Source organism: Euleptes europaea, chromosome 5 (genome assembly GCF_029931775.1).
Source record: "Euleptes europaea isolate rEulEur1 chromosome 5, rEulEur1.hap1, whole genome shotgun sequence".
Classification (NCBI taxonomy): domain Eukaryota; kingdom Metazoa; phylum Chordata; class Lepidosauria; order Squamata; family Sphaerodactylidae; genus Euleptes; species Euleptes europaea.
In genome coordinates this window covers 24944563-24971319 of record NC_079316.1, presented here as the reverse complement: position 1 = coordinate 24971319, position 26757 = coordinate 24944563, and the positions used below count along the sequence as shown (strand labels likewise).

Genomic DNA, 26757 nt, shown 5'->3' with positions numbered 1-26757 from the left:
CTCTAAACATCATTTAACCTCCGCCTCTTTAACAATTTCATCAAAAAATTTAGCCACAGATTCAGTAGTCTCAGAATCTCAGGAGGATAACAACAATTTGATCCTACTATCATCAGCTTGATCTGTATTTTACATATGCTAACTTGGTTGATTTTTCTTTTCCAGCAAAGAATTTCTGGCTTAGCCCTGCTCTCTTTCCCATTAATTCTTTTGACACTTTTGCTGCCAGCATCATCTTCTCATTGTGGTTGTTTTGAAGACTGTTATGTCCGTGATACACTTGAAAAGGATTTTTTGGAGTGTGTCTCTTATCTCTGCCATATTAATGATATGGTATATGGCAATTCCCTCCCGCACTGTAATAGAATATATAAACTGGATATATTTCTATGAGTATGAACCTGTTTATAAGCAGAAATTTGTCTTCACGCTACGTGAGAGAATAAAATGTGAAGACAGCAACCCATTTTTGGTTATTTTGGTGACTTCAAGACCGGCAGATGTGAAGGCAAGACAAGCCATTAGGATAACGTGGGGCTTTGAGAAATCATGGTGGGGCAACCAGGTTCAGACAATGTTCTTACTGGGTCAAGGAGAAAAAGATGACAGTTCCACCTTATCAATAGAAGATGAAAGCATTCTCTATGGAGACATAATCCGTCAAGACTTCCTTGACACGTATGACAACCTTACCTTAAAAACGATAATGGCCTTCAGATGGGTGGCTGAGTTTTGTTCCAACACTCAGTATGTTATGAAAACTGATTCTGATGTCTTCATCCACACCGGCAACTTAGTGAAATTCCTTCTAAAGCAAAATGCTTCAGAAAACTTCATTACTGGATACCCCTTAATTAATAATCCCCCTCACAGAGGACTTTTCAAGAAAGTATATATTTCTTATGATGAATATCCATTTAATGTCTATCCTCTATACTGTAGTGGATTGGGTTATATCCTTAATTCCAGGCTGGCTTGCAGGGTTTATGAAATGATGCATCATGTCAAACCCATTAAGTTTGAAGATGTCTATGTTGGGATTTGTTTAAATATTCTCGGCGAGAGCGTCTATATTCCAGAAGATGCAGAACTCTTCTTTTTATATAGAATTAACTTTGATATCTGTAAATACAAGCACTTGATTGCAGTACATGGCATCTCTTCACATGAAATGATTAGGTATTGGCAAGAAATAATGAAAGAGACTTCAGTTCCTTGCCACTAATGCCCTCTCAAGTTTTAAAGCTCCGTTCAGTTCATCGAGACTGAACCCTGGTGTAATGGCTCTAAGGCTGGGCTGCTTTATCCTCTTCTGGCCTCTTTAATTTATACTGTAGGAATTCTATGGACATTTATGAAGATTTTAAAGGTATTTGAAAAGGGATATTTTGCAACTCTGTCTCCATGGTGACACCAGAAGTTCACTGTGACCTATTTTTTTACAAATGTATCAGTACTTATGTTGTATGCATCAACCTGGACATTTCTCGTTTTGCAGATTTTGTATTGCACAAATATATGTGACATGAAATTAATATATGTATCTATTATACTGCTTTCAGCACTATTAAAAACCCATCTGTCTCAAGCTTTCCTAGGATACACCTGGCCACCATGTTCCTTTTCCCAAGAGAGTCAAGGAACCCTTCCTATTAGTAGCACATGGTCTCTGTACAGGATTCTTTTTAAATGGACTGCTTCTCTTGTAATGTGAACTACAGGGAAAGAACATAACCAATGAATGGAATTTCTGTGTCAAATGATGATGTATATAATCCACTGGTCTATAAGAAAGCATGCACATTTTTAAACATAATAGATTGCTCTGTGTACAGCATGATCAATTACAAATATGAACTGGAAGACAACTTGATCAAAAGTGGTAAAGTGCCCTTGAGGAGAGCCTCTACTGTGGTCAGGTTTAGATTAGTTATTACGTCTGCATTGAATGGACTACCTTGAGCAGAGCTTCATTCACACAATGAATCTTTCCCTCTTCACATTGCAGCCCACTGAAAAGTTCACTGCAGCTCCCCTAAAGCTCAGGGGGTCCTTAGGAATGGCATGGGGGTAATGATGAAGGGAGAACTAGCAGAATTTACTTCCCCTATTACAAGTGGACATGTTCATGGAGTGGACATGTTCACGGAGGATAGATCTAACCATGGCTACTAGTCATAATGAATACTAGTCATGATGCATACCTATTCTCTCTAGTATCAGAGGAACAGGTCTATTATATTAGGTGCTGTGGAACACAGGAAGGATAATCCTGCTGCAGTCTTGCTTGTGGGCTTCCTAGAGGCACCTGGTTGGCCACTGTGTGAACAGACTGCTGGACTCGATGGGCCTTGGTCTGATCCAGCGTAGCTTTTCTTATGTTCTTAAGTAGAAGTGGCTGGTCTCTCACAAGAGGGAGTTTGGAGGCAACCCAATCAAACTGAAAATTAGTCACAATGCTTATTAGAGTGCCCTTTGTTTATATCATTTTATCTATTTAAAAAAATATTGATATTGATAATGGTCAAATTTGTAAAAGATAGATTCCCTGTGTACTATGGTAAATACTCCAAGTAGCTTCCTTGGCTCGGTTATGGTCAAAGCCAAAGAGGATTTCATTATATCAAATGTTACAAATTCTCCCCCAATACTGTATAGCTTAACTTGTTGACTGCTTAGAGTACCGTCATACATATAGGTTTTGTTCATATGTATCGGTCTGGCCAAAATTAAATGAAACTGAACAGAAATGCCGCTTTACAAAAAAAAAGGAAACCCGCAATTATTTATTTAAATATGCTCATTTTAAAGCTTTTATTTTTTTTAACCCATACAACCAAGTTTGTTTTTGTTTTTTTACTCAGTAGTTTACACTTCCTGTAGACGTTAATACAGAATCTGCAGTTGCATGAAACATATATTTTTCACCCAGCTTTAAAAAAAAGAAAGGAAAAAAAACCCAAGTTCATAACAATCTATCTCTAATGCACACACTGAAGATACCATAGTTACATACAGCAAAAAGTGACCAAGCACCGCCACTTTGGGGTTAAACTACTGCTAATGTTATAATATTTACATTAAACTTGACCCATGTTTCAAATTGTCTCTTAGAGACAGATGTAGAATTAGGTACAAAAGAAAACCTCTACAAGTCCCAAGAACAATGAGGCTTCACCAGTTCTTTCACTTGCTGTGCAGTATGGATAAAGCAGTGGACTTTGGTAGATTTAAGTTCCTAGATGTGACTTCAAGGTGTAACTGCAGATGACACAATCGGTTCACTTTTAAATTAGTAAGAGTTGCTTTCAGAACCCTTTCTGAAGTCCACAGGGTGCATGTCCATAGCTTAAGATGTTGGCAGGTGTTAACCCAACGTAAGATATATACCAAGCAAGGCACATGATTTCTGGCTTGGCTTCCAGGTTTTCCTTTGTTGATGCCTTGCTTGGAAAACAGATGTGCATGTTCCACTTCGTGTCTTTACACAGATTTTAAAGCACACCTGGGTGTGCTTGTGTTTTTTTTTTTAACAATTCTGGAAGATGAGCCAAGAGGAAAATGTCTTGGTGGCTCTTTCATATGCTTTCCCCCAATATTGTAGCCTGCATTAGAAAGGCTGGAGGTTCCTCTTGATAGGCTTTTGCTACCATGGCACAAATGGCTCTTCCCTTTCACTACAGCATCATAAAAACTTCAGAATTGTGTTCTGATAAGGTGTTGGTTAACGGTGTCTTACTGGGGGGGGGGGTGCAGAAGCACAGGCTGTTTCTAAAATGTAAGGGATCGTTCTCAGGTCCTACTGCACAGTGATAAATTTTCACTTCACAGTGCTGCAAGATATATTATATTTACATGAAGTTCCCAGACTCTCTCTCTCATCAAGGCATTGACCAAACCAAGAACGGCTGAGCTCCAGCAAGGTTGTGTTACCCATGAACCTTCAAACCACACCCTTCTGGTTTAGCACAGTATCTCTGAGATTCCAGCTGTATATTTAGCCAATACAATCTACGTCTCGGTTCTCCACAAACATGTTTCTATTTCAGTAGATTGGCCAGGGACTTTATCTGCAATCTCAGATATTTTTGTTAGTTAACACTGCTGGATTTTTTGAAGTGGTAAAGCAAAGGGTGATTAACTGTTCCAGCTGCGCATAACAGCCGTAATTCTCACCATAAACCTACAAAAAACTTTCCTTTAGTTTGCTTGGAATCTCATTTATTTCTATAGCAGTGGCCACTCTTACTGCAGAAGGAGTTGAGTGGCACCTAATAATGCTTTTAAGTGGGGTTCAACAGAGAGGGGAAATGCCTCTTCTAAGGCAATTATTTCAGGTGTTTATAGCTGGAAAACAAGAAAAGTGAAACAGCTCCCCCAGAATGCCAGTTTCCCTAGGCATCACACTCTTTGTTACATCCTGGGAAATGAAATGTTGGGCCAATAGCCGTCTGTTTAGTCAAACTGTCCTTAGTTAAAACATTTCTTTAGTGAATATAGCAACTAGTATAAACACTAGGACTGTCCCCAGTCAGCTAATTGTACAAGTTTTAATCATTACTTGATTATTTAATCTGCATGAATTTGGATGATTAATAGTGCTGAAGAAAATAGGATTTCCCCCCTTTGCATTCAGATGATGTATGCCTATGTTGTAGCAGGTAAATTTTTAATTGAGCAATCTAACCCATTTGCCAGCTAAACTTTGCATTGTAGTGCTAATAAACCCGCTTGGTTGGATCCTGCCAATAATTTCTGTTAATGGAAGTGACTGGAATTCCTCTGCCTCCCTCTTCCCACTGAAGCCAACGGACTGCTAGGGACAGTAAGATGGGCAAATTGGAAATCTGCAGTAGTAGACTTTTCACTAGTAGAAATGATGGCAGGAGCCAACCCAATATCTTGATTCTTTTTCTTTTGTTGCCTTCCTATGTTTTTGACCTAGGGGTTTTGTTCATTCACGGCATTCTCGTGATGAAAGATATCTTAAAATACAGAAATAGACTTCCTATGTTTGACTTAACTGGAAAGCCAATGATAATACAGGAGTTGTAACATCATATCCGTGATGGGCGAATATGGGCCATTTTAACGGATTTAAAAAATAATTATAGGACTTTTATTTTTAAACGAAGGAAATCTTTTCAAGATCTCTTTTTTGCACACTTATTAAAAATGCAGCAGTATAATGGCTTTTCATTAGAAGTAACCACATTGTCACAAAGCAATGAGAGAAAGATTTCGTGTTCCCTGATGCGTGCTCACGGATTTGTCACAATCTGGCTGATTCTAATAAAAAGGTATTATGCTGTTTCTGGGGGGAGTGCAACTTTTGACCTGAACCAGCCTTGCTATCTAAAATATCTGTCTTTTCAAAAGAATACAACTGCCTTTCAAAGGGCAAATCCATCTTGCGAGAAGATCATTAATGTTACCAGAGTGAATCAGTATTGAAAAATTGTCAAGTGCAAAAAACATGCCACGGAATGACAATGTAGCACTTTGATCTGTTCATTGCCGGACATAGGATATGTTTTGCATTCCAAAGGTATAATCTAGACCAAGTTAAGATCATTCACAAAACTGATTAAAAACCCATATGCACCCGCCCTCAGTCATGTATTCACCCAAGACTGCATGCAGGACACACATGGTAAAACAGTAAATTACACTGGAACATGCAACTGATATGATAAAAGAGAATAAAAATGTACTTCAATCTTCCAGTATGTTCTCTCCATGTGATTCAGGTGCTCATGCGTCCCAAAACCCACAAGATGGAGGTATTCATGTACTGATTACAACCAACAGTGAGAACTAATCCTTACTTTAAACTTATAAAGTGTGATTCTGTCAAAACGTAACTCATTTATTTTGATAGAAGAAATCTGAGCCCACAGTAACTTTCCCACTGAAATCAGTGGGGTTTAAAATGTTTTACTGTGGCTGGGTTATGGCGACATTGTAGATTATAATGAAACACATCTACAATTCTGTGGATTGTTCCCTAATTGTTACACAAGCAACGTTATGAACATTATGCTAACTGCTTTGGCAGCTTTCGTTGAGTATAAACGATCACAATAAATTGGTTCTTGTAGGTTATCCGGGCTGTGTGACCGTGGTCTTGGTATTTTCTTTCCTGACATTTCACCAGCAGCTGTGGCAGGCATCTTCAGAGGAGTAACACTGAAGGACAGTGTTTAACACTGAAAGACACTGTGTCTCACACTGTCTAACACTGAAAGTGTCTAACACTGAAAGTGTCTAACACTGTCCATCAGTGTTACTCCTCTGAAGATGCCTGCCACAGCTGCTGGCGAAACATCAGGAAAGAAAATACCAAGACCACGGTCACACAGCCCGGATAACCTACAAGAACCAATGAACTCTGACCGTGAAAGCCTTCGACAATCACAATAAATGTTCATGGGGAATGACATTCGCTTCATGGAAAGCATCATATACAATGCTCTGCACAAGGACATGCACATTCAACAAGCTTTGATACAGGAAATTGCAAACATTTGCAGCCAATGACCTAGACTGCTCAAAAACTGTATGTAACGTGATGCAATCCCTGTACGCATTAGGTGCATTTTCTTCAGAAAGCGCGTGCAACATTTTAGATTGAGCTCTGTGCAATGCACTGTATATGTTCACGATTGTAGGAAAATCACCGAATGCATGTATTATTTCCACGTAAACTGCAATTGGCCATGAATTCTTCCATTCTTTAATACAGTTTGAAAGCAAAATTGTAAAGTATACTAGCATTCATACAGATTTCCAATGTGTCCATCACCCAGTTGCCCTTATTTTTTAAAAGTAGCTGAAATTAATTTGTAAATTAATTTGTTATCCATATCATAGTTGCATTTTCTCCCCCTTCAAACATAAAGCTTAATCATGGTTGTTTTTCTGACCTATGTTTCAGCAGATGTCTGAATCGTTCACTATGGCCACAGCTCTTGGTATAAAGCAAGATGTGAAGCCACAATATGAACTGGTTTGCAAACTGTGACCTGTTAATCACAAGGGTAGACTTGGGAGGCTGAGTTGGCCCTGGAAAAAGCCATCTCCAGACCTCCCCGCTCCCCACAAGGAAAGGTAGGTAGGAAGAGTGCATGCTTGCCTCATGCAAAGAGCCACTGGCTTCCACTGCCTGCCTTGCTCAAATCGTTGGCTGTTGCATGCCTTGTGTGAAGTGTGGGCTACCAGCCTTGCACAGGGCCAGGGTGGCCATTTCTACCCTGGTTAATAATTTGCCCCAGGTAAACCATGGTTCAGGTGTTTACTTCTTCAGCCTATCTGCATGCAAGATGACAAGCACATCTCACTAGTATCCCCTGTCTTTCAGCAGGACTGTGAATGCTACACTACAGTGTCACAGTACGTTCGTCATATGAACCAGGGCTAAGGCAACAAGCCATGGTTAAGTGTTATGTCTGCATCAACCCAGAATGGAATTAGATACTGAGAGAGAAAAACAAGTGTAAGACACAACAGTATATTTCTCATAAGTGTTTTTCAATATGTGTTGCATAGGCTGCAGTAATAAAGCTGGATTTCTGGACCATAATGAGGCAGTACTCTTTTTGAACTTAGCATCAAAAGGAAGTTGCCGTTTGGCTAAGAATCTGATTTTCCTAACATCCTAAATTTGAGACTGTGACAAGAAACAGTTTTCAAGTATTTCTCTGCATATGATATGAATTCGTTTCAAATCCCCCAAAGAAGGTTTTGCGAGACGTGTTTGTATAGAAATATTATACGTTTCTCAAGTCAAACTATTATTTCTGCAATACCCTTACGCTGATATGCTCTGTTCTCTTGTTATATTTTTATTTCTTAGTGTTGGAGCCGATAGTACAAGCTGAAAACTGTAAACGAGTCTATAAATATGCATGTGAAGCTAGTAATTCCTAATGAACTCATATGCAGTATGAGACTGCTTTTCTTTTTGACTAGGTGGCTGGCCAAATGAGGCCCTTTATAACAGTTGACTGAATATAAACTGTATTCTATAATTGTTTGAGGCCTATTGCCTGTTACTAAAGGTTTTTTCCCCTCCTTAGATATTAAACACTACTTTTAATAGTATACAAATCAACACACTCGCTGGTTCTATTTTTGCATGATTCCTTGATCATTCTTTTCCGTGGTGTCAAATTCTCCGTTTTCATTTGCTCATTTCATCCTATGCTGTAAAATACTATCTTGTGGTCTAAAAAAAGAAATTATGCATAATAGCTTGGGTAAAGGTTTAACATTCTTTGAATTTAATCCTCCTGAGAATGAAGTGCATCTGCGTAAAGTATTTTTGCGGGCTTCTACTTCCTGATGCAAACCATCATGCCTCCCTGAAAAGCTGCTCCTGAGAATCATGGGACCCCCCTCCCCTTGCACTCTGGCATTAATTTCTACAGATGGGGGAGGGCAAGGAAGAAGAAATTTGCTGATTCCCCTCTTTTGCTGCAACGTCACATGCTGACACCCCTCAGGTGTGATATTTCTGAGAGTACGGTTGACTGTACTAGGAAGGATAAAGCAGACCTTGCTCCCTTTAACTTACTGAAGAAGTGAGCTGTGGCTCACGAAAGCTCATACCCTACCAGAAAATATTTTTGTTAGTCTTTAAGGTGCTACTGGACTCTTGCCCTTTTTAACTTACTGTTGAGGATGAGGATGGGGAAATAATTTTTTCAGTTGTTCTTGACTTTATCTAATACTTTGTATGGTTATTAAAGCTTATAACAATGAGCTAATTTTCTCACATTAATTCTTTAGTCATGGTTCTCAAGAACAATCGGTAGCATCTGTTCTGGAATTGGCCTTCACCCTTGCCCGAACCACCCTGAACTGCAACATGTCACCAATTTTACAAAAAAAAAAAAATCTTGCATATTATTTTCACCGTTACTACATCTGTGTATCTAGAGTTGTCCTCCTTTCTTTTCAGAATGATGGTTGTGGTGCCACTGGTGAGTTCCACCTTAGTCAAGTTATGCCCAACCAGTCAAAAACCAGTATTATCTAAGTGCCTCTTGATAAGAGACCCTATAAACTACTGTGACAAGAGTTTAGTGCTCCCACTTCAAACAATTCCGGAATTGCTTGCAGTTCTGGATCACAGGTCATACAGGCAAACGGTGCAGGTAAATACTCTTGTGCCTATGTCTAGGGATTTTGCAAGGGCCAGGGACCATCCATAACATATTTCAGGCAACAAAGGCACTGGTAATAAACACATGACAAAAAAGGATTGGCCATAGGTGGAAAAGAAAGAGAGGCAAATTGTGATACATGGGAAGGTTGAAAGGCTAAAAGTGAAATTCTTTATGGGTGGTCCCTTGCATCATTTGCCTATCAACATTTTCCACACTTGATCTTAGCCGATAGACTGAGAAGCAATATCAATCAACATTTATTTTACCATCCCCGCCCTCAAAAAAACAACAACCCAATAGCCTGTAATTTTGCTCCTGTACAGAATGAGAATTAGCCCAGGATTAAATGAGGTTATCATAAACAACTCTCACTACTTTACAGGTACTTAATACTGCTCCCAGTTTTTGATCCTACTCCCAAGAAAATTTAAGACTGACCTTGCAATGACCTCTGCTGGACCTTAATGCTTATATCCTTTATGTACGCTAACAAGAAATCCAATCCTTTCTCTGGCACCACAATGGCTACAGACAGTGTTTTCCGTTCAAATCAATGAGCAATCGTGGCTGTTAAAAATTATACGTGGGCCAGCAAGAGCTTTAAAACTCTTCCCAATCAAGCTCCGAATCTGTTTCGACTACTGGTGATCAGAATGGGGGTTGGCACCATGAACATGTGGATGGCACCTGACTAGGGCTCTAAAACAGAGTACCAATCCCTTTTGAATCACAACATTTAGAGCTGCTCCCTCTGGTTTGGATCCCATCTAAATTCCACACAAGGAAGCGCAGGTTCCCTGCCTCCCCTCTTCTACTGCAGTCCAAGTGTCCCACCCCAATGCCACTCCTGGGAGATGGTGGACCCCTACGAGTAGCATGGGGGGGAATTGGAGGGCTGCTGAGGAAGGGGAGGAGTCACAGAAAATCACCTCCCCCTTGTGCTCGGGGATCCAACCCACAATCTTCTACACCTATCCAACCTATTTCTTACAGTACTTAGCTCCTACGTTTGTACAGTAACCACACAATAAATTGCGGAATGGGTATGGCACTGACTGCGAAGCACTGCCTATGCAGCAGTTGGAGATTATATCCCCTACTAGCAGTTAGGCTTACCAGGTCCCGCCTCTCCTCCGGTGGGAGGTTTTTTGGGCAGTGGTGAGGTATGATTGTGCGAGTGCGCGGCTGCGCTGATGCGATTGCATCACTTCTGGTTTACACCTGGAAGTGCCGCATCACAAGGGGCCTTTACCACTCAAACTGGGAGTATGAGTGGTAAACGGCCCCTTGCGATGCGGCACTTCCAGGTGTTAAACACATTGCAAGGGGCCATTTACTACTCAAACTCCCAGTCTGAGTTGTAAAAGGCCCCTTGAGATGCATTTACAGCCCGAAGTGCTGCATCGCAAAGGGCCTTTTACCACTCAAACTGGGAGTTTAGTAAACGGCCCCTCGTGATGCGGTGCCTCCAGGTGTAAACCGGAAGTGACATGGCGCCATGGGTAGCCCACTGACCTTCAGCTGGTTGGCGGGCAGCCAGGTGGATTGGCGGGGGTTCACCCGCCACCACCTGGCACTTGGCAACCCTATTAGCAGTATACTACAGGGTTGAAAGGACAGTCCTGAAATTCTTACACAACACATCTTCTCACCCTGCTGTGAAACCACTGAAGAGGTTTGGAAACCTAAAACAGAAGCATTTAATTTTTGTTTTCAATTTAGTATTTCTTTCCTGTTGCGCTATTTTCATTGCCAGAAGAGACGGATCTTTTAATTAAATCTTTCAATTAAAAAAATCTATTTGGTATTAATATGAGGGTAGCAAATACGGACACTTGAAGGGACTTTGCACGTATACCCTACCTGAATGCCTGAATTTGGACATTACAAGTTTGTTTTGAAAACACATGCAATATAACTGGGAAGAGGTCACAGATGAGGGCAAGGAACAGAAATCAGAAGGCTGGGAAAACAGCTAATACACTTCAGTTAGCGAAATCTTCCTCTGTGCTATTTTCAAGTCTATCCTCTGATTCTGGGAAATTACAATACACTTTCCTTGCTGCCCCTGAGCACAGAACTATATACAATGAAAAGGGAAATGTAGTAGTGTGTCCCAAAGCATTAACCTAGAACACCTCCCCTCTCCTCATAGCAAATTAATTAAATTCATTAGTCATGGCCAATGACTAATGCTGAGCCCCATGAGTGCAGGGTCTTCTCTTCGGTGAGACGGGAAATGTTTTGTTAACAGGATGGATTGCGTGCCTTCAGGTTCCCCTCTTCATAGACTGGGAAGCTCCTGCACGTGTTGGGCTCTGAGTAACAATCTGTAGACTGTCATTCAAACCTCATGTGCCTATGGACTTCTGTTTCTCTCCACTTCCCCAAGGGAAGTGCTGAAGATGGACAGAGATTGCACCCGCACCACATTCTCCTGCCCACAGAAATATCCCGTCCGGATCTGTACACATGTCAGAGCTGCTGGCATAAAAGATCCATGTCTTTTAGGGTGCCCACTAGCTGCCACTAGTATTTTAGATGCTTAAGAGGACACCCGCAGGACAGATCCTTGGGGAAGGAAGGCCTTGACCACTGGCCCACTGCACTGTGTTTTGTGCAGTAGCCTAAAATTACCCAGAGGAGCAAATTTAACAAGCCCAAGTACTTCTCATGGTGCTCCACCGGAACATCCTGTCCATTCCTTTGACAATCTCATCAAATGGTGTGGGGTGGGAGATTATGCAGCCATAATCCTGAATTATGAATACTGAAATCTGAAAAATGTCAATTTTCTACAATGCAGCATACATTATGAATAGGCTCCTAAATATAATTCAATTTAACTGTATTTCCCACCCACCCCCATCTCTAATGGAAGCCTTGGATTGATGGCAACATGAACTACCTAGGCTGTCACAACCATTTTCCCCAAATCTTTTGAACAAAGCTTCTATGATACAGAAACACTGTTTTTTTTAAAGAAACCCAAAATAATTAGGCAGCTATTTTTCATTTCAGCTTGCTTACAACATCCTTGTCCCTGCCCCCCTTATTTGATCCTATGTCACTAATTGAAAACAAAATCTAAATCTTATCCACTTTTTGCCAAAAAGTGTTGACTTTCCTCATTGCTGCACACGTGGGTCCTGAGGACCATCTCTGATAATTACCGAGCAGTTACAGCCCTGCCCTGACAACCGGCACTTCTTGAAGTGAGAGTTAATGCTGTATGTGCAATTTCCTGACAAGCAAAGACCCCAGAAAGCCATCTGTGGGTTGGAGTTAGAAAGGCGCAAGGCATCATTAAAGGCATGCGTACAGACAGTAGGAACACACAGCTATGGAGAAGCTCAATAGAACATCCCTAATTATGTTTCAGAAAGGGTATGTTTAACTATGAAAAGAGGAAAGGAGGATTGCCTGTTTTGTGCCCAAAGGCTGCTCTTTTCCATTCGTCTAGGAAAAAGACAGATCAACAATTGCAAAGCCTTCTGCCGCCTGCCTTCCTATGTCTGCAGATCAGAAAAAGCAACAGCAACAACATAGCAGTTGCACTACAGAATGGAGATCGTGACACTGCTGAAAAGCCAATGTCGGGTCCATCGCTTGCTGACAAGTGACAGGTCCTTCCTGCCTTGCCGCTGTGATGCTCGTCCAAAGTGTGGATTTAAGATCTTAGGCGGAGACTAAGAGACAGCAAGTACTTGAAAGAGGAGAAATTGCAGGTATTCAAAGCAGGAGTCTGCAGCCTTTACAATGGAAGAATGCGCTAAGCTTACATCCTTACAGAACTGCAAGAAAGAAAATGGTGGCGGGAAGGAAGATTTGCTTCTTGAACATTGCTTCTCAATGGGTTTGCTGCATTGCTGTTTATCAAAAGAGTGATTTTCCTCATTCCATTTATTTTTTTGGGGGGAGGAGGTACAGTCTTAATGTGAATATATTTGCTACAGCTGTCTACTGTCTTGAAGTGTAAAGGTTTGTTGAAGACGTTCACCAAGAGAGAGGCAGGGAGAGACATGAGACATTTACTGGTCTTCTGTTTTACTACTCTTGAACTTTACCACCATGACAGTTATGTTGTCAGGGCATCCTCTGTAGAACGACTGGAGGACTATACTCTTGGCTCCGAAGTGGGGTTCATCCAAGCGTTCCTTGATGAACCGAACAGCCTCCTCATTGCTGAAAGCATCCCACAGCCCATCAGATGCCAGGATCATGAACTCTGGCTGGAGCTTGTCCAGATCAAAGGTCAGGATGTCAGGGTCAGGGATGACAACGTTCAGATTTTTCAGCGGATAATCTCCTAGGGAGCGGGACATGGCCAGGATCCCCTGAACACGCCAGGAACCATTGAAACTGATGAAGCCACCTGGAGAGGAAACAAACAAAATGTTGATGTTCTATTAAACGGTTTCTATACAAACTAGTTTTCTGATGATCCTGTGTGGTAGGTTGATAAAACTGCTCTTTGGTTTTCTTCATATACTTCCTTCCCCCCCAGACACTCTCAGCCACACACATTATGAACATAAGAAAAGCCCTGCTGGATCAGACCAAGGCCCATCAAGTCCAGCAGTCTGTTCACACAGTGGCCAACCAGGTGCCTCTAGGAAGCCCCCAAACAAGACGACTGCAGCATCACCATCCTGCCTGTGTTCCACAGCACCTAAGATAATAGGCATGCTCCTCTGATCATGGAGAGAATAGGTATGCATCATGACTATTATCCATTTTAACTAGTAGCCATGAATACCCCTTTCCTCTATGAACATGTCCACTCCTTTCTTAAAGCCTTCCAAGTTGGCAGCCATCACCACATTTTGGGGCAGGGAGTTCCGCAATTTAACTATGCGTTGTGTGAAAAAATACTTCCTTTTATCTGTTTTGAATCTCTCACCCTCCAGCTTCAGCAGATGACCCCGTGTTCTAGTATTATGGGAGAGGGAGAAAAACGTCTCCCTGTCCACTCTCTTCAAACCATGCATAATTTTATAGACCTCTATCATGTCTCCCTTCAGCCGGCTTTTTTCCAAGCTCAACAGCCCTAAGCGTTTTAACAGCTCCTCATAGGACATTCTGCATCTCATGTACTCAGGAAGTTAATGCACCAGAATGTCTGTTGAGGAGCTACAGGAAAGGAAAAACGTCACAAGGACACCATTTAGGAAAGGGGAAACTGAGAAGGAACTCCTCCTCTTTGGAGAACTATCCCATTGCAATCTGTACTTGATGGCACTCTAGTTTTATAAACTGACCTCCCCCCCACCCCAAGAAGTCTCACATATCGCAAGAGAGCCCAGCCTGAATTGTACCACATTGTCAGGCTGGAATTGCAACTTGATATGGGGATAACGCTCAAAATGGTACCTCGAAACCACATGCTCCCTTTTTTCCTCAGCAACATGTAGGAATGCTTACTTGACTTATAGCATAATCATGTTGTGCGTTTTCCCCTCCCTTGGCTCCATTTCATTGGCTGCCACTGAGAAACACACAGCAAATATTCCTACATGTTACCTGGGAACAAGAGAGATACCTTGACACACGGAGGCTATTTTCAGCAGGGTCCCAAAGTTGCAGGCGATGTAGAGTTCCATCCTAAATGTGCAATCCTCTGCACATTTCCATAGAAATATGTTCTGCTAAACTCAGCGTGACTTATTCTGAAGTAAATATGCATAGAAACAGACTCTCAAAACCTGTGCTGCAGGCAGAAAAAAGAGAGCATACTGGCAGGGCTGTCTTAACAGCATTATAGTCCCCACCCCCAGGCAAAGCAGTGCATTGGGGGCCCTACCTACACAACCACCCACAGGAATAAAAATGTAAATGGTCGATAAAATTAAAGATATATTTATTGGTGCTTCCATAATGATGAAGAAGAAGAGTTGGTTTTTATATGCCAACTTTCTCTACCACTTAAGGGAGACTCAAACTGGCTTACAAATCACCTTCCCTTCCCCTCCCCACAACAGACACCTTGTGAGGCAGGTGCCGCTGAGAGAGTGTGAATAGCCCAAGGTCACCCAGCTGGCTTCGTGCGTAGGAGTGGGGAAACAAATCCAGTTCACCAGATTAGCCTCCGCCGCTCATGTGGAGGTGTGGCGAAACAAACCTGGTTCTCCAGATCAGAGTCCACAGCTCCAAACCACCGCTCTTAACCACTACACCACGCTGGCTCCTTTCTTACATTACACTTCAGTATTTATTCTTAATCCAAACCCAAATTAACGTTAATATTGTTCATGCTAAATATGCATTTTCCAATAACAAATATTTGTCGTTTAGGATAGTATTTATTTGTTCGTTGACAGCAAGTCGCAACATACATAGATTAGCATGGGGCCCCTGTGCTCATAGGGCCCCGGGCAACTGCCCAGCATGCCCATGTGTTAAGACAGCCCTGAATATTGGGTAGTGAAAGGGACTTATGAAGCCACAGTCAATAGATTGTGAAGACCATCCCCTTACAGCTTTCTTCTAAAAAAAATAAATTCACTGGAAAACACATTTCATGTTATGAATCGTGAAATCCAAGCTATGCATGAACTAATGGAAATATCCAAACATGGTATGGAGTAGGACTGAATCAGTACGCCTGCCAATGCTACTCAAACGGTTGAGACACGGATTCCTAAAGGCAAGGCAAGTACATCCTTGTTTTTTTCCCCTCTCAGCTTGGCAAACAGATATGACAAACTGCTGAACAGGGAGAAAAACCCAGGCTTCTCTCAACAGTCTAACACACAGAAAACTATACTTCCCCCACTCCCTGCTCGGGCCATCTGCCCTCAAGTTCTCATCCAGACCTCCCATCTCCCCTCGGTGCCATTCAGAGACAGGTTCACGCTCATTTACAAAGATTTATGAAGGAGGTGGGACATCAGACACTCTTCTAAAGACAAAAATCTCACTCCAGGGCATACAAAAAAAAAGAAAGAAAGAGAGAAAACACACACACAAAGGAAGTTTATTCTCCTTTCCATCAAAAAGCCTTGGCTGAGCTGCAACGCTAATGACCCAGAAAAGTCTTGTGAAAATAACCACTCTGTGCTTTGAGTTTAGAGGAGAAAATGCAAGGGAAGGTGGGTGGTGGGTGGTGGAAGAGCCGGTGCAGCAAGAATCCTCTCCCTCAAAGCGATAACGACAGCACCTGAGGGAGGGCTAGCAAACTGCGGTCACATTAAAACCCATGAGCAAAAACTCCATCAGATTCCGTGAATCCCATCCAGCACAGCGTCTGTAGATCTGCGGGGTGTGGGGCGAGTGTGTGTGGGAGGTAAGGGATGCGCAGCGTTTTCAAAACAACCGGAACCCTGCCAAGGAGCAGTTTGGCAGGGAAAGGAAACAGAAAGCGCTGAACAGGCCCCGCTCCCCATCTCAAACAGCCATTTAACATGTTATACGTGCCAGACTCTGCTGTTGGCTCGAGCAGGGGAACAAGTAGGTATTTACACGTGCAGTTCCCCAGCCAGCATGTGGAAGGCTGAATTTATGCATGTTCATAAGCACATGGAGTTGTGGCCTGGTTCTCGAGATCTAAGTCGTTGAGATTGCAGGGACCCTGCAATATAAGGTGTTCAGCTAAAGGCTGCAAGCATTTTTAGCCTGTTCTGTTGGCTGACCGCTAACTAGTGAAAAGGCTGCCTTTAAAGAGAGGGCGTTTATTGAGTTGAACAAGGGCTGAAAGTCTGCCTCTTCACTCCGCCCTTTGCTAACTAACACACAAAAAGGTCTTCAGCTCACTTCTTCCTCCATGGTCAATATCAAAGAGGTTTTACCGGAAACTGATCCTGATCCTGCTTATGTCTTGGATCGCTCTCGAGACTGAAAGAATTATATTGTCGAAGGCTTTCCTGCCCTGAAAAACCTCCAGACAAAGACAACATTCAACAATAGCCATACAGATTAGTTTTGGATTACACACATTAACAGATCACTTCAGGATACAATGGTTCCATATTAACATACCATATCCTCATTAGCACATTATCTTGATACTTACAGGACAATACTTTTGCAGGACAATACTCAGCTCAAACCCAACCCCTTTCTGACTATATATTACTCTTTCTACACCCTTGACACTGAGAGACACTGTCCTTCAGTGTTACTACTCTGAAGATGCCTGCCACAGTTGCTGGCGAAACGTCAGGAAAGAAAATTCCAAGACCACGGTTACACAGCCCGGATAACCTACAAGAACCAATGAAAGAATTATAGTTATGTAGAACTCGGATAGTATTTCTTCTGTTAGCACTGAAGAGGAGATACTGGCTCCTTATATAAGGGACTCATTGCCTATCAGGCCTCCCTTTTGAGTGGGTGGTCATGAAGTCATGGGCAAGAGATCATTTACGATATAGATGAACACCTGCAACCCTGTGCATCGCAGTCTAGCCAAAAGCAAATAGCACTAGTTCTTATCTCTGTCTTTGGGCTTTGTGAGCGTGGATGTAAGCCTTAATTGGCTCTATTCATTCAGTTTCCAAAGACGGTTTCTATAACCTAGACAAACAGTGCAATCTTAAGGAGAGCTACTCCAGTCTAAACTTATTCATTTCAATGGGCTAGACCCATTCATTTCAATAGACTGGAGTAACTCTGCATAGGATTGCACTGAGAGAGTCTCAGCATTCAGTATTGTGTTTGAACAATGCATTCTTTCTTCAAAGTATAGATAGATATCTGCAGGAAGACAGGTAAAGAAATGTTTCACCAGGACTTGATAGAGCATAGTGGCTCAGAGAATGAGTTCTGATCTGGGAGGCACCTGGTTAAATTCATGTCCGCTGTGGATTCATTCCTTCATTCCTTCATTCATAAAAGGTTTGTGACACCTGTCCAGGAACTTGCCCCAGGTGACATACAAAATAAAAACAATAAAAACAAAACAGTCCAAGATAATTTATTTATTTAGAAACATAGTCAAGCCACTCTGCTTTAGCTTCAGCCCTCTTATCTGCCATGCGGGGATAAAAATTCTAGCCTACTCTACAGGTCTGTTGGATTACAACAAGACTCCCCTTGTGAAGTGATTTGAACACTGAGATCACTTAATAAATGCTGATCATATTAGCTTTTATAAGTGCATTTGGTTGAAATTCTATGAAAAATTGGAACTGCAATAGGCAAGAGTAAATGTTCAAGCTCAGCAACCACCTGCAGAATTTTTTTTTAAAAGGGTGATATTCATGAGATCTTTTTTTCATCTTCTTCAGAAAGGAGAGGGCTGATGGAACTGACTCGTGAGATCTGCTTATCGAAGCTTCCACAGCCAGCATTTATGCATAGAAAGTGACTTTTCACTGCCTCCGTAACGAAAATACTGAAATCTTTACATAGCACATGTGGTGTCGCCTGGGGATGGATAAGTGTTTTCTTAAAACTTTTTCTCATGGGTTTTTCTTTTCCTTTGAAAAAGCGCTTTAAAATTCTCATTACAAAACCAAACGCGGTGTGTTCCAAGCTGCGCTGAAAGAGGAAGGTTTGGAGCGCTTCCTTTTCTAAAAAAGAAAAATTATTGGCATTGCAACTATTCGTTGTTAGAAGGGCGCAAGTCGACAGGATCGAACAATGATTCAGTCAGGAACCTGCACGCACCTTGTGGCTCTTCAACTCATATATTTACTCTCCACTTGGAACTTGCGCATGGTGTGGCAAATGAGTAATTTGCACATGTTAATGTATACAGATCCTCCGCGGAAAAATCATCTCTAAATGTGAGCAGGTCTAAAAAGACAATCACAGAGCTTGGCGACTTGGAAAGATAAAGGAGCCACTAGAAAAACCAAAGGGTTGGAGCAACTTCTAAAGCAATGGCAACTTTTTAAGTTTACGGGGATAAAAAGATGCCTAAAAGAGCCCCGTGGTGCAGAGTGGTAAGCTGCAGTACTGCAGTCAAAAGCTCTGCTCACAACCTGAGTTTGATCCCAACGGAAGTCAGTTTCAGGTAGCCGGCTCAAAGTTCACTCAGCCTTCCATCCTTCTGAAGTCAGTAAAATGAGTACCCAGCTTTCTGGGGGTCAAGTGTAGATGACGGGGAAAGGCACTGGCAAACCACCCCGTAAACATAGTCTGCCTAGTACACATCGGGATGTGACGTCACCCCATGGGTCAGGAATGACCCGGTGCTTGAACAGGGGACTACTTTTACCTTTTTAAAAGGGGACATGATAAAGCAGGGGTATGCAACCATTTTCAGCTCGAGTGCCAAGAACCCCACGCTGTTTACCTGTGAAAGTGTAGTTATGCAGGAAAACAAATGGGAAGGGGGAGAGAAATGAGGGTCGTACTTGGTGAGTGAGTGGGAGAAAGCTGAGCTCCAGCTGGGTGGCCAACGGCTCAGGGGCTTATCTCGGTCTCTTGGGTGGAGAACCGGCCTGGCGTGCTAAGCAAAATGGTCTGGCAATGGTCCAGTAGGACTGGCTACCCCTGTGCTAGAGGTTTTGCAAATGATAAATGGCATGGAAAGAGCAGATGGAGAAATTTTTATCCTCTCATAATACTGGGTCATCCAATGAAGTGGATTGGCAGTAGGCTCACGTCTGACACAAGGAAGCTCTTTTTAACGTAACATGGAATTGACGTATGGAATTTATTACCACGCAATATGGTAACAGCCTCCAGTCTAGGTGGCTTTCTAGAAAATTGAACACATGAACACATATGAAGGTGTCTTATACTGAATCACTCCATCAGTGCATCAAGATCCGTACTGTCTACTCAGACTGGCAGCGGCGTTCCAGGGTTTCAGGTGGAGAGCTTCCTCACCAGCTATTGCCTGGTCTTTTTAACTTGGAGATGCTGGTGATTGAACCCAGCACCTTCTGTATACAAAGAAGAGGCTCTTCCACTGAGCCACTGTCCCTCCCTGAGTTTCTTTATCAATGACTATTAGCCATGATCAGTATATTATGAACACAGTATTGTCTACTCTGACAAGTAACAGCTGTCCAGGAATCAAAGAACGGACTTTCTTAACAAATGCTACCTGAACTCCTTTTTGCTGGAAATACTACAGACTGAACCTGGGACTTTTAGCATGTAATACACATGCTGTACTATCACGCTAGGTCTTATGATAACTAAATGGAACATCCACATATCACAATGGTATCCCTTTGAATATCAAATGCTGGAGACAAAGAAGGCCTTCTTCTGATGATTGTTATGTGGATACTCAGTTTAGAATCTGATCTGATACGGCAAGACAATTCATAGAATCATAGAATTGGAAGGGACTACCAGGAATATCTAGTCCAACCCCGTGCACAATGCAGGAAATTCACAACTACCTCCCCCCCACACCCCCAGTGACCCCTGCTCCATGCCCAGAAGATGGCCAAGATGCCCTCCCTCTCATCATCTGCTTAAGGTCGTAGAATCAGCATTACTGATAGATGGCCGTCTAACCTCTTCTTAAAAACCTGCAGGGAAGAAGAGCTTACCACCTCCCGAGGAAGCCTGTTCCACTGAGGAACTGCTCTGTTAGAAAATTCTTCCTAATGTCTAGACGGAAACTCTTTTGATTTAATTTCAACTTGTTGGTTCTGGTCCGACCTTCTGGGGCAACAGAAAACAACTCGGCACCCTCCTCTATATGGAACCCTTCAGGTACTTGAAGATGGTTATCGTATCACCTCTTACTCTTCTCCTCTTCAGGCTAAACATACCCAGCGCCTTCAACCTTTCCTTATCTTGTTATTAGAACCTCTAATAATAAGGTATCTTGTTATGGTCTTTCCAGTGGTGGAATGGTTCACTGAGGCCTGGGGAAACTATACCACAGCAATAATATACCTCAAGAATGTCAATATGTAGGCGTGTAGACAACCACATGTTTAGAAGACTCAAGGGCATTGATTTCTGCTGATTCCTCTCTCCCACTGCTGACCCCCACTGTTCCCAAAGGTGCCCTGACAGCCCCCCTCAATATTTTAGGGGAATCAGTGGACTACAGCGGGAGGAAGGAATATGTGCAATTTACTGCCTTAAGAAAAACCCCTTAAAGTCTTTGAAACTGTGTGGTTGGATATAGGCCACTAGCGTTACTGCTGGGTAGGCTCAAAGGGTTGTTTAAAAAGGTAAAGGTCCCCTGTGCAAGCACCAAGTCATTCCTGACCCATGGGGTGACGTCATATCCCGACATTTACTAGGCAGACTTTGTTTACGGGGTGGTTTGCCACTGCCTTCCCCAGTCATCTTCCCTTTACCCCCAGCAAGCTGGGTATTCATTTTACCGACCTCGGAAGGATGGAAGGCTGAGTCAACCTCGAGCCGGCTACCTGAAACCAACTTCCGTAGGGATCAAACTCAGGTTGTGAGCAGAGTTTGGACTGCAGTACCGCAGCTTTACCACTCTGCTCCATGGGGCTTGTTTACATGCTTGTTATACCCGAAATAGCATCTTGCTTCACGGGATTGGTTCAAGGCACCATGTGGCCCCAAACAGATGGCCCCACACGCTTCAAGAGCAGCATCCTTTGGATCCTTTGCAACATCTCAGAAGATGCTGGGGAGTGACACCCAGAAAGATGCAAATGCATGCTTAAAAATGTGTGTGCCAGCTGCTGGCTAGCATGCTCTGTTATCCTTTTCAGCTAGCCAATACAGATAAATCAGAGATAACAGATGTGAAGTACTTGGAAAATGACCCCACCCCTGCCAAAGCAACTAGAACACTTCCAATATAATTAAAAAAAACAAAACCCCGAGGCCAATATACCATTTAGAGACAAAATCACATAAAGCTGCATTCCCAGCCAGCGGGGGTGCTTTCTGCTGATTATTTAGTGAGAATTTTAAGAAGATTCATCTCTTTTAATGAGGCCTCCACTTCTGGATTACAATAATCAGGTTCAAATGTTAATTGCTAATAGGTGCTATGCTGTTAAAATACTATTTTACTCTCTAAGGGGGGGGGAGGAAGTCTACATTTCCCCCCCACTCCTTGATAAATAGAGCATTACTGTCTTATTTGACTAGCTCATTATTACAGGATATAAAGTAGCTTCAGCAAGCAGAGGTGTCAAGTTTGTTCTGAATCGAAGCTTCATTCTTTTCTATAAAGTTACCAGGCGTCTATGAGTTTAAACGAGGGACCTGGCAACCCTAAGGGCAACCCTTCTCTTTCATGCTGATTTCCCAACCTTTTTGAGGGGAGGGGTCATGGCTCAGTGGTAGAACAAATGCTTGGCATGCAGAGGTTCAGGTAGTAGGTGATGTGGAAGACCTCTGCCTGAGATACTGGAGAGATGCTGCAACTACATGGGTTCATGGGTTCAACCTGCCACAGAGCTGCTACTTGCCCAGCAGGGAGAAAGGTAGTTACCAGAACATGACTTGCATGTTTTACACCAGGGGTCCCCAACCTTTTTGAGCCTACGGGTACCTTTGGAATTCTGATACAAGGCTGTGTGTCCAATCACAATATGGCTGTCACAGAAGGCGGAGCCAACCACAAAATGTTAGGGTGCAAGGTTTTATATATATAACTCTAATAATATCTAATAATGAGAGCCAGTGTGGTATAGTGCTTAAGAGCAGTGGTTTGGAGCGGTGGACTCTGATCTGGAGAACTGGGTTTAATTCCCCACTCCTCCACATGAGGTACCATGGGGTACACAGCAGTTCCTGTGGTGGGGGTCAATGAGATCAGGAACATGGTACCCCAGAGCCTTAGTCCTGATCTGAATATCACCCCCATCCCCTTCCCACAACTTTAGACTTTTAAAAAATGTGGGAGATCCTAATAATGGATTTCCTGGGCTGCATCTAGTTTGTTCTGTAAATTCCTGAACCATTCTGATGCACTAGTCAACTCTGCTCACTCGACAGATTCTGTGGCCTTTTTTCTAATTAGCAATTAATGAAAAGAAACAAAATCTGGTGGCATAAGATGAACTGCATTGGCTGGAAGTCACAATCATCTCAGGACTGCAACAACGTAACATATTTGGACCTTCTCATTGATTATTTAATTTATTTATTTATGTTATTTATAGTCCACCTTTCTGAGACTCAAGGCAGATTACATAAAGAAAGTCAGTACAATCAATGTGATGGAGGAGATACCAAACAATGTAATAGGACTAGGATAGCAGAAACCTGAAACAAGGCATACTAAATATGCATACTGAGCAATGCAAGAAATGGTATTACATAAGCAGAAATATAATGAGAGAGAGCAAGATAAAACATACAGAAACAGATAGAATATATTAGTAGTACAACCCACAGTTCTGCTTCCTCTACTGAAATGTATTCCTTAATCATTCTCTTATGGCGCTTTCACACATGTTGAATAATGCACTTTCAGTCCACTTTCAATGCACTTTAACAATCGTTTGCAAATGGATTTTGCCATTTCACACAGTAAAAACCAGCTGCAAAGTGTGTTGAAAGTGCATTATTCGGCATGTGTGAAAGTGCCCTTTTAATGCAGCCCTATTCCTCTATAAAAGAGCCTCATGGCGCAGAGTGGTAGGCTGCAGTACTGCAGTCCTAGCTCTGCTCACGACCTGAGTTCGATCCTGACGGAAGTTGGTTTCAGGTAGCCGGCTCAAGGTTGACTCAGCCTTCCATCCTTCCGAGGTCAGTCAAATGAGGACCCAGCTTTCTGGGGGTAAAGGGAAGATGACTGGGGAAGCCACTGGCAAACCACCCCGTAAGAACAAAGTCTGCCTAGTAAACGTTGGGATGTGATGTCACCCCATGGGTCAGGAATGACCCGGTGCTTGCACAGGGGACCTTTACCTTTTATTCCTCTATAAAGATGCCATCCTGAACTGTTCTGTTTTAGCCAACAGTGTGAGAACCTTTCTGACCTCCTCAGGCAATGGCCTGATGGTGGGGGGCCACTACAGAGAATGCACATGTATGGGCAGTTGCAGATCTTGCCCATTTGCAGGGTGGCACCTGTAGAAGGCCCTGTTCAGATGAGGGAAGTTGCTGTGGTGGGACATAGGAGGAGAGGCACTCCTGCAGATATGAGGCTCAAAGACCAAGAAGGGCTTTGTATGTGATAGCCAGTTCCTTGAATTGAACCCGGTAACTAATAATCAGCCAATGGACTGATTTCAGAATGAACACATGAATCAGATCCTTAGTCCATCAAAGTCAGTATTGTCTACTCAGACCAGCAGCGGCTCTCCAAGGACTCAGGCAGAGGTCTTTCACATCATCTACTTGCCTTTAACTGGAGATGCTGGGGATTGAACCTGGGAACCTCTGCATGCCAAGCAGGCCATTTATGCATGAGAGGTTTTCCCTTGGATTTGTCGCTCTCTAGATGCACATTTTCCCCATCCAAATTCTCAAAACTCTGCATGGGGACTTATTGTTGAGTTTTTAGAATTTGGATGGGGAAAACGTGCATCTAGAGAGCAGCAAATCCAAGGCAAAACCCCCCGTGCACAAATGGCCGCAGATACTCTACCACTGAGTCACAGCCCCTCCCCAAATGGATGTAGTATGCAGGCATCACCTAGTTCCTGATACCTGAGCTGCAGCATTCCACAGTAACTGGAGTTTGTGAATTGATTTCTAGGGGAGACCTATATAGAGTGCATTACAGTAGTCTAGTCTTGCTGTTACTGTGGCAAGGATCCAGGTGGTCAGATTAGTTGAGTCATGAATTATCTAAGAAGGGCTCAAAATGGTCTGCCACGGTGGACCAATATGGTCCTTTACCAGCAAAAACTGCTATTAATGTAAACAGGTATTGTACTGATAGCAGGCATTACAGCTCTTGTCATTTAAACCTAAGCCTCAGTAGGGGGCTCTAGACTCTCTCATAGGCCCAGGCTATGGAAGTGACATCTGTACGGTGAGTTCTCTAAACCCACCCTGTACCCATAATGTCAATAATCACATATTTTGGCATTTAGAGCCACAGCATAGTATTGCTTCCCTGTCAGCAGCCACCAATATGGAGAATGGAAGCTAATTGTGTTATAGTTTCAATTCATATAGTGAGTGATGCTTGACATGACAGCTGGTGGGTGGGAATCACCCCTGGGGAATGCTGATCTCCATGGCAAACATACCCAGGCCAAATTAAAAGTTAATAATAAAGGACTGGAAGTGTGGAAAGGAATGGAATATAGTGTTGCTAGTTGTATATTAACAGGCTCTATAGAAGGCAAGGATTACAGTATTTTATTTAAATAGCTCGGATTAATTTTTCGGCACTTGGAAGAGTTTCTCTGTCCTTCAGATTAGTGGCTCAACCAGTTTTCTCTCATTTATTTTCTTTGTTTCTCTGGAGCCTTAATAGTCCTTGGGTCAAAAAAGATAAGACACCAGGATATCCATAATTGGCTGTCCTCAGCATTTTAAAAAAGGACGCCTTCCATGAAGATAGTTCCAGAGGGTAGCCATGCTGGCCTGCAGTAGAACAGTCAGGTTTCAGTCCAGTAGTGCCTTAAAGACCAACAGGAGTTTCTGTTCTCTAAGGTGATACGGGACTCATCTTTAACTGTTAAAAAAGGACATTTCACATCTGATTCAGGTCAGGGCTACCCAGGGAGAGGAGAGGAGGTTGAAGCCTGTTACTGCTGCGTAATTTCACCTATCACATGCAAACACACATGAAGCTGCCTTATATAGAATTGGTCCATCAAGGGACCTGTTGCCTCCTCTGATTGGCAGATTGATAGAAGCTCTCCAGGCTCTCAGGCAGAGGTCTTTCACAACACCTACTACCTGATCCTTTCAACTAATGGTAACATGCATTGACCTTGAGGTCTTCTGTGTGCCAAACAGATGCTCTACCACTTAGCCTTGGACTCTCTCATAGGCCCAGACTACCACTCAGCCATGGTCCCTCCCCTATCAAATCTGCACCCTCCAATGTTCCTATCGGTTTTAGAAGAACAAGAAGAGTTGGTTTTTATATGCCTATTTTCTCTACCTTTTCAAGGAGAATCAAACCGGCTCACAATCTCCTTCCCTTCCTCTCCCCACAACAGACACCTTGTGAGGTAGGTGAGGCTGAGAGAGTTTGAAGAGAACTGTGACCAGCCCAAGGTCACCCAGCTGGCTTCATGTGGAGGAGTGGGGAAATGAACCCAGTTCTCCAGATTAGAGTCCACCACTCTTAACCACTACACCACGCTGGTTCTCAAAAAAAAAAAAAAAAAAAAAAAAAAAAAAAAAGGGGCATCTCTTTTTTCTTTCCAAGATTAAAAGTGGCCACAGGGGTGATTGTGGTGGTCCTGATAGGGATGGAAGGCTTAACCTTCCCCCTTCCCAGGGCCGGATTTAGGGTTGATGAGGCCCTAAGCTATTGAAGGTAATGGGGCCCTTTATATGTCCAGCTGTCCTTTGTCAACAACAAATTATCACTGTTTTTTGTGTTGAATATATGCTATATGGTAATTTATGGACCTAACAGGTATCTAAAGCCATTTGCACATAACAAAATATGTATTTTATCAAAGTAATTGTTGAACTGAAATACAATTAAGAAGAAGTATATTAATATTTTTTTCCTTTAAATTTTTTTTGGGGGCCCAAGAGAGTGGGGCCCTAAGCTATAGCTTGTTTAGCTTATACATAAATCTGGCACTGCCCCTTC

General features: G+C 42.6%; 2 protein-coding genes across 2 annotated transcripts in view; one reads left to right on the top strand and one right to left on the bottom strand.

The window, feature by feature from the left end:
- The first annotated feature begins 244 nt into the window (after positions 1-244).
- On the top strand, positions 245-1225 carry B3GALNT1 (beta-1,3-N-acetylgalactosaminyltransferase 1 (globoside blood group)). The gene has a single exon (XM_056850203.1). It carries the CDS (start codon positions 266-268, stop codon positions 1223-1225), a length of 960 nt encoding a protein of 319 aa, XP_056706181.1. The 5' UTR covers positions 245-265.
- Positions 1226-13096: 11871 nt separating this feature from the next.
- Positions 13097-26757, bottom strand: part of PPM1L (protein phosphatase, Mg2+/Mn2+ dependent 1L) — a 203910-nt gene continuing 190249 nt past the window's right edge. Inside the window, exon 5 of the mRNA XM_056849945.1 lies at positions 13097-13545. Coding sequence (XP_056705923.1) covers positions 13202-13545 — 344 coding nt within the window. The 3' untranslated portion in view covers positions 13097-13201. The remainder of the gene's footprint in view (positions 13546-26757) is intronic.